Raw genomic sequence first — 9,331 nt, 5'->3', positions numbered from 1 at the left:
AAACTAGTCATTAAACAATATTATTTTAATTAAATACATTATGTCCTTATGATAACGGAAGTACTTACTGTTTTTCTCTTGTATTTCGTGAACAGCTGCGCAGGATTGTATCAGCTGTCACAAAAATAATTAAGATTTTGTTCCTTGTATTTTACATGTTGTTGTTTAATGTGAGGAGCAACATGGAGTTCAAGAAAAAACACCAACTTTAATAATCCTAGATGCATTTCTAATGGTAAGTTTTCCACTGTGGTAAAAGGTCGTTAAAAGACGCGCGGTTTTTGACGGTTTGAATGGTTTTGATTTGAATCTCCCGCGTCGTCTAACAAAATCCGTGAGGCCTGGATTAACGTTAATTAATCATTACTATTGTAGTTATTTAAACAAACAACAACGGAATAATATTTAGTTACTCACCTAAATCCATATTTATTGTCAGTTAGTACTGTACTGTCACCAGCAGAGGTCAGCAGCGTCACTCTGTCCACGCGATCAGTGTGTTTGACGCGTCCGAGCTCAAACTAGCACAATAGTTCATTCCTCAGATTATCATCACTGAACGAAGAGTGTACAGAAACTTCTCAATCTGTTTACTAACAGAACCTCGAAAAAAGAACATAAACACACATTTACATATCTAAATGAGGACATACCATAGGTTTACAGACACAGTAGAGACCACGTATTTAATGATTAAATGATTCCAGTGTAAACTAACCAGTGTTATAGTATAATTTATAAACACTTGTAGTATTTATTAATATTTTGAATTATTAATATTTTCCATTATAGTTATTGATTTGTGCTTGTCATATATATATATATATATATATATATATATATAAATTATTTATATTTTAGTTCAGTTTTAGTTTATTTCCATTTAGTATCTTTAGTGCTTCAACTTAATCTTAAATTAGTTGCCAAGGCAACATTTCAGTTTTAATCTCATTTGTATAATTTTTTATTTTATTTCAGCTTTGTTTCATTTAACAAAACTGTTGTTATACTTTTAGTTTTAGTTAACAATAGTGGTGTAAACCTTCCCAAAAACACCTCCCTTCTCTCTTTAAGATGTTTTCCATTACATTTCCTGTCAGTGTAGGTGCGAATTTGTGTTGAATGTGCTGTATTTCCGTGTTTTACTGCAGTACACACACACACACACACACACACACACACACACACACACACACACAGCGCGCGCGCACGCTGAGTTGTTCTCAGTTCTCCCTCGGCAACAGTCTCTTATTGGCTGAGCCGCTGTGACGTCAGCCAATGACGAGAGGGGGGAGAAAAAAACGGCTTTGGGGTTTCCTCCTCAAAACTGACTGGAAACACCAGTGTGTATGTGTGTGTGTGTGTGTGTGTGTGTGTATGTGTGTGTGCGCGACGAGGAGAGGAAGTTAATCCGAAGACACACCCAGACTACAAACACACACCCGATTGCTGGTGTTTTGGTGAAACGCAACACAAATAAACTATTTAATTACACTGCTAAAATCTGTTCTCTAGATTAACATTCTGTGTGTGTGTGAGAGATTGTGTGTCTCTACGAGAGTGTGTGTAAGAGAGAGAGAGAGAATGTGCGCGGAGAGCCAAGTGCCTTTAAATCTGTGTGTTTAGTCGTTCGGCTCTATTAGCCCTTTTTAAGTTTGTAAAAACAAGCGGCAGAAACAGGAAGTGCTCTGAGTTCTGGGCTGATCTCTTCCTGTCACTCCAGTGATCAAATCAATCAACACACTTCAGGCCAGAGTCTCAGCTGTTGCGGTTTCGCAGCTCTGGACACGTACACTGCTTTTCTGACTCAGTATTTTTGTCCTGTTTCCAGTCCAAATATCAAAGAATTCTTGAATCGAGATGCATTTACCAGATGAGTAAAATGCAGTAAGATATTACGTCCTGTTTTCTGGGGGAAAAAATCTAAATTAAGCGAGTTGCTGATTAAAAAAAATCAAAATAATCTGCCAATGGGGTCAGAAAAATAATGTTAATTCAAATGGAAACAAGATTATTTTTCTTCTGACCCAATTAGCAGACAATTGTACTTGTTTTAAGCAAAAACTCACTTAATTTTGATTAATTCCCCCGGAAAACAAGACATAATATCTTACTGCATTTTACTCATCTGGTAAATGCATAGACTGTGGGTAAATGCATCTCGATTCAAGAATTTTCTGATATTTGGACTGGAAACGAGAAATACTGAGTAAGAAAAGCTTTCAGTTCTCAGTTGAGTTTCCTTGACGCTTTAGCTTTACATTTATATAGTATTTATTAATATTTTGAATTATGTTTCATTTTGTATTTTAAATATTTAGAAATACTTAGTGTGTGTGTGTCTCATTTAGACTCTGTGTGTGAAGGATTAACGTCGTGAGCCGAGGGACTGTTTGGATTGAGATGGGGGTTTGTTTGGGTTGTGTGAGGATATGGGGGCAGGGTGTGTGTGTGTGTGTGTGTGTGTGTGTGTGTGTGTCGACAGCTGCTGGTTGAGTTTCCCGGGAACTTCAGGACAATGAGACTCTATGAGTGAAACAGCTGCCAAACACGTCAACGCCACTAAATCACTTCACAAACTCTCCGCACTTCACCCTTCCCAGCATGCTTTGCTTTGTTTCCTCGATCCCTGCTGGAATCAACAAGTCTTTAGTGAAACACAATATCCAGACGCTCAACTTTATGCAGGAGATCAATCATAAAACTACACTTGAAATACAAAATTGTAAATAAACAAACATAATTGAACGACTTTTTACAAGAAACACTATATCTTTCTACCTCAAAATCATGTTTAAGTCAATGTTTTAATTTAATCCTGTCATCATTCGTGATGAAACCGTTTTAAAGCCAAACCCGTAACTGATGTTTTCAGTGACTCGATCATTAGTTTATTTCTCTCATGAAAACTGAGACTGGGTTATTTCTGTCTCGGGTTTCAGGAGGAAGATCTGAGATCAGGCCCTTCCTCCGCCCGCCTGACACTCTTTTGTGATGCTGAACACACACACGTCGTTCACACGCCCGCGGGGCGCTGATGTGTGTGAGACTCCACAGGCGAGTCTCGGATCCAGAAACTGACCAGCGAGTGAAATATCCAAACGCAAATCACATCAAGCCTTGTGTTCACAGTTGATTTCAGTAGAGTTTGATGTTAGCATGTAGCTAAATGCACAAATCTGATTACAATAGTTTAATAGTAGTTTTAGCTAAAATTTCCTTAATTACAATCATTTTCCATTCAGAGTCTGTTGCAAACAATTGATTTTAATAGACTTTGATGTTAGCATGTAGCTAAATGTTAAAATCGCAGACTGATCACAAGTTTAATAGTAGTTTGTAGCTAAAATTTCCTTCATTCAAGTAATTTTTCATTAGCATGTCACTCACAGTTGATTTCAATACAGTTTGATGTTAGCATGTAGCTAAATGCACAAATCGCCGACTGATTACAATAGTTTAATAGTAGTTTTAGCTAAAATTTCCTTAATTACAATCATTTTCCATTCAGAGTCTGTTGCAAACAATTAATTTTAATAGACTTTGATGTTAGCATGTAGCTAAATGTTAAAATCGCAGACTGATCACAAGTTTAATAGTAGTTTGTAGCTAAAATTTCCTTCATTCAAGTAATTTTTTATTAGCATGTCGCTCACAATTGATTTTAATACAGTTTGATGTTAGCATGTAGCTAAATGCACAAATCGCCGACTGATTACAATACTTTAATAGTAGTTTTAGCTAAAATTTCCTTAATTACAATAATTTTTCATTAGTATGTCGCTCACAATTGATTTTAATACAGTTTGATGTTAGCATGTAGCTAAATGCACAAATCGCCGACTGATTACAATACTTTAATAGTAGTTTTAGCTAAAATTTCCTTAATTACAATAATTTTTCACTAGCATGTCGCTCACAGTTGATTTCAATACAGTTTGATGTTAGCATGTAGCTAAATGTACAAATCGGCGACTGATTACAATAGTTTAATAGTAGTTTTAGCTAAAATTTCCTTAATTACAAAAATTTTTCACTAGCATGTCGCTCACAGTTGATTTCAATACAGTTTGATGTTAGCATGTAGCTAAATGCACAAATCGGCGACTGATTACAATAGTTTAATAGTAGTTTTAGCTAAAATTTCCTTAATTACAATAATTTTTCATTAGCATGTCGCTCACAGTTGATTTCAATACAGTTTGATGTTAGCATGTAGCTAAATGCACAAATCGCCGACTGATTACAATAGTTTAATAGTAGTTTGTAGCTAAAATTTCCTTCATTCAAGTAATTTTTCATTAGCATGTCGCTCACAGTTGATTTCAGTAGTTTGATGTTAGAATGTAGCTAAATGCACAAATCGCTGAATGATTACATAAAATCACGACAAAATCACATAAAACAACCTGTGTGTGTGTGTGTGTGTGTGTGTGTGTGTGTGTGTTTAATGCAGACTAACTCATTTCATCCTGATCAGATTAACTGCCAGCTTTATAATTACTAGCGAGCTAATCTCTCTGTGTGTGTGTTTTCTTTGTGAACGAGGGTCAGGGATTAACCAGCTGACCGAACCCTCCTGAGATCATCAGCATCTCGATGATTAATATTGAGTATAAACACATGAACTAACGAAGGGTCAAAGGTCACGCTTCAGGTTCGGTTGAAAACAACACACTCAACCACCATTAATACACATCAGATCCACTGCTGTGTGTGTGTGTGTGTGTGTGTGTGTGTGTGTTCGTCTCTCCTTCATGAGAAATACGTCCTGTTTTCCACTAAACAGACCCAGAGCTCCAGACCTGAAGCAGATCGACTGGAGAAACGAAGCTGGTTTACTGGCAGAGTCAGGAGCATGAAGCGAGTCTGTGCTGAACGCGAGGACAGACATCTGGGAAATAAACCTCACAGAAAACCAGAATAATGTTCTGACTCCACTGGCAGATCTCTCTCTCACTCTCTCTCACACACACACACACACACACACACACACACACACACACACACACACACACACACACACACACACACACACACACACACACTCTGTTCCTGTGTTAAACACGAACTCACTTCATTCTCATACTTTTTTCATTAATGTGAAAGTGTGTGTGTGAGTGAGTGAGTGAGTGTGTATGTGTTGGTGTATATGTGTGTATGTGTTTTGTAAGTGTGTGTATGTGTGTGAGTGTACGTGTGTGTGTATATATGTGTGAGAGTGTATGTGTAAGTGTGTGTATATGTATATGTGTGAGTGTATATGTGCATGTGTGTGAGTGTATGTGTGCATATGTGTGAGTGTGTGAGTGAGTGAGTGTGTATGTGTGTTGGTGTATATGTGTGTGTATATATGTGTGAGAGTGTATGTGTAAGTGTGTGCATGTGTGTGAGTGTATGTGTGCATATGTGTGAGTGTGTGAGTGAGTGAGTGAGTGTGTATGTGTGTTGGTGTATATGTGTGTGTATATATGTGTGAGAGTGTATGTGTAAGTGTGTGTATATGTGCATATGTGTGAGTGTGTGTAAGTTTATGTATATGTGCATGTGTGTGAGTGTATGTGTGTATATGTGTGTGTGAGTGTATGTGTAAGTGTGTGTGTATATATGTGTGTGTGTGTGTGTGTGAGTGTATGTGTAAGTTTGTATATATGTATATGTGTGAGTTTATATGTGTGTATATGTGCATGTGTGTGTGTGTATATGTGCATGTGTGTATGTATGTGTGTGTGTGTGAGAGTGTACGTGTAAGTGTGTGTATATGTATGTATATGTGTGTGAGTTTATATGTATGTGTGTATATGTGCATGTGTGTGAGTGTATATGTGTGTGTATATGTGCATGTGTGTGAGTGTATATATGTGTGTATATGTGTGTGTGTGTGAGTGTATATGCATGAGTGTATATGTATGTGTGTGAGAGTGTATGTGTAAGTGTGTGTATATGTGTGTGAGTGTATGTGTATGTGTGTGTGAGTGTATGTGTAAGTGTGTATGTATATGTGTGTGAGTGTATGTGTATATGTGTGTGTGAGAGTGTATGTGTAAGTGTGTGTATATCTGTGTATATGTGAGTGTATATGCGTGAGTGTATGTGTAAGTGTGTGCGTATGTGTATATCTGTGTGTGTGTGAGTGTATATGTGTGAGTGTATGTGTGTGTGTATATGTTTGTGTGTGAGTGTATGTGTGTGTGTGAGTGTATGTGTATATGTGTGTGTGTGTGTGTGTGTGTGAGTGTATATGTTTGTGTGTAAGTGTGTGTATATGTGTGTGAGTGTATGTGTATATATGTGTGTGTGTGTGTGAGAGTGTATGTGTAAGTGTGTGTATATCTGTGTGTGTGTGTGTGTATATGTGTGAGTGTGAGTGTATGTGTAAGTGTGTGTATATGTGTGTGAGTGTATGTGTATATGTATGTGTGTGAGTGTATGTGTGTGTGTGTGTGTGTGTGTGTGTGTGTGAGAGAGTGTATGTGTAAGTGTGTGTATATGTGTGTGAGTGTATGTGTATATATGTGTGTGTGTGTGTGTGTGTGAGAGTGTATGTGTAAGTGTGTGTATATCTGTGTGTGTATATCTGTGTATATGTGTGAGTGTGAGTGTATGTGTAAGTGTGTGTATATGTGTGTGAGTGTATGTGTATATGTATGTGTGTGAGTGTATGTGTGTGTGTGTGTGTGTGTGTGTGTGAGAGAGTGTATGTGTAAGTGTGTGTGTATGTGTGTGCGTCCAAGCGTCAGGAGCGTCTGAACAATAGTGTGGATCTCCATAAGTGGGATGCTGGTGTTCAACAGGCCATCTGCCCGTGTGTGTGTCTGACGCGCACACACACACACTCATGAAACGACCTCAATTAAACCAGCGATTGTGCTTTTATGACGTCAGGAAAGAAACTCTCCCAAATCCCCAGCTGACTGCAATCACTCAGACTGAACAAAACAGAGACGCACAATAGAGCGGCTCAGAGAGCTAGCGTTGCCTAGCCTACTGCCTGAACAGAGCGCTAGCCTTTCAGATCGCCAGTGAAACCCTTCACAGAGGCAGAAACTATTATGCAAAACACAATTTACAACAGATCCTGCTAAGTGCAATGTTATAAGCTTGTAGATAAAATTTCATTCGCTTCCAAAATTTGACATTAGCATGGTTACAATTGATTTAGTTTGATGCTAGTGGGCAACTCGCCTACAGATTCCAATCATTTATAATAGTAGTTTGTAGCTAAAATTTCCTTCATTCCAATAATTTTTCATTAGCATGTTGCTCACAGTTGATTTTAATAGACTTTGATATTAGCATGTAGCTAAAGTAATGATTCAGCTCTTGAGTGATTCCAATAGTTTGATGTTAAAATTTTGCTATGCTAACTCTCTAATAAAACACAAATATTGGGTAAAAGTCCATTTTAAACTAATTTAGCAAAATTTGGCAGTTAGTAACCTTCAGTTAAATGTCTAATCGGGCGGCTCACAGGTAATCTCTTAGCACAGGCTGCTGATAAGACTATCTGACGTCTTTCAGTGTGAGTGTGTGTGTGTGTGTGTGTGTGTAGGAGAAAAACAAGCCCAGACGCATCCAGATAACACACACGCACACACACACCTGCCCACCGAACGACACACCTCAGAGAGCTGAAACCTCATTACAGCAGCATAATAACATCAGACCACAGAGAAACGCTTCATTCACAAAAGCTTTATTGTAATAAAAACCGACTTTATGCACAAATGCATTTATAAAAGTGTACATTAAAAGCAACTCTGCTTCAAAATAGCTTACAAACTACATCGACTCTGTCTGAAACAGTACGTGTGCTGCTCAGCAGCCCGAGAGAGACAGAATGCTTGACGTGAGTCTCTGCTGGCGCTTCGGCCTGATACCAACCAACATACCACATGCAAAGCATTCTGGGAAAATACAGTCATTTCCCCCAAATCCGCACGACTCATTTCATGCCATCACAAGAAGAAGTTATTGCCTGAATATTGCACAGTAAGACTAAAAGAGTCAGGCAGTGGCGTTTATTAAGGGAGCGGTGGCGCTGTGGTTAAGGCAGAGGGGATTATGGGAGTTTGTTTGTGTGGCGCCACGCTCAATAGCAGCTCCTGTTAGGAATTATTAAAGTCCACAGCATATTTAGGCCTGAAACGCACTGGACGCAAGCATGCGAATGCAAATACGTTGTAAAACAATGTCGCATTCTCAGAGTTGCCACAGGTGGCGCTATAACAAACTGAAACGGTTTTATTGTCGTTTTCTTCCACAGATGGCGCTGCTAAACTGATGGCATTAAACACCAGTAGGTTTTATTGTCGTCATGGTTGTTTGAAAACATGCTTGTTAAACTTAAAACATTCGCATATTTGCGTAAAGTACGTTTCAGGCCCTTAATTGCTTTACATTCTCGTGAGGTATCGTAGTTGCACTGAAACCGTGCGTGAGCACCAGTGAAAACACCCCGAAACCTGTTTCGGGATGATCAAAATAAACGAGTCACACAGAACAGTGCTAAGAGGTCTCCAGAGTCGGTGGTCCAGCAGCCGCGTAACCACCAGTGCTTTAACGTTCATCTTAAATAAAGGTTTACGAAGTGAAGTCACGGGAACAGCTACAGCTCTTCATGTGGCAGTCGGTCGGTCAGGCGCGAGTACGGGCAGAACCGGTCCCGCGCGTTCAGCCGGACACCATCATCAGGTAGTTTTTGGGTGGACTCGTGCGGCCGCCCAACATGAAGCGGTTTTTGCAGCTAGCCGTTTGGTCGTACGCTGAGATGCTAGGGGCGGGGGTTGAGACGGGAGGCTCCGCCTCGTAGAGAACGCAAATGGACCCGTCCTCGCCGATGCGGTAGGACACTTCGTACGGGTCCACCCAGAGCGTTAGCTCCCGCGGCAAGAGTGAGAAAAGCTGTCCGCTGGTCAGTCCGATACGATTGGACGCTCGGCCAATCAGAGGGTCCATTTCGTGATTGATCCGTATGCAACGGTAACCGGAGCCCTTCTGCGGCCTGTCGGGGAACCAATGATTCTGGTAGTGTTCTAAAGAAAAAAAGGAAACACTTGTTAAAATCCTGCACATTAAATTTTCGCGATATAGTTTTGATTTTAACGATCAAAATGAGTGATTTTGTGGTGGTGATTTCCAGAAATTTGTGCCAATTTTGTGATGTTTTTTTAATAATTAGGATACCACGTTTACCATATTAAATGTTATGATAGATGCACAATAGTCATACAAGACAATAGAACAAACAAAACGGACAAATCTTGTTTATTTTGGTATCTAACTAAAAAGGCTATTCAAGTGGTGTGCTATCTAGCTTTAATAACATGAT

At 39.1% G+C, this 9,331-nt stretch overlaps 1 protein-coding gene across 1 annotated transcript in view; it reads right to left on the bottom strand.

Moving 5' to 3' along the window:
* Positions 1-8,153: 8,153 nt before the first annotated feature.
* The window catches only part of btg2 (B-cell translocation gene 2), a 2,079-nt gene continuing 901 nt past the window's right edge, over positions 8,154-9,331 (bottom strand). Inside the window, exon 2 of the mRNA XM_079891095.1 lies at positions 8,154-9,035. Coding sequence (XP_079747221.1) covers positions 8,674-9,035 — 362 coding nt within the window. The 3' untranslated portion in view covers positions 8,154-8,673. The remainder of the gene's footprint in view (positions 9,036-9,331) is intronic.

This window comes from Squalius cephalus (assembly GCF_949319135.1).
Source record: "Squalius cephalus genome assembly, chromosome: 13".
Classification (NCBI taxonomy): domain Eukaryota; kingdom Metazoa; phylum Chordata; class Actinopteri; order Cypriniformes; family Leuciscidae; genus Squalius; species Squalius cephalus.
Note: the sequence above shows the minus strand (reverse complement) of the source record. Positions and strands in the feature narration are given on the sequence as shown.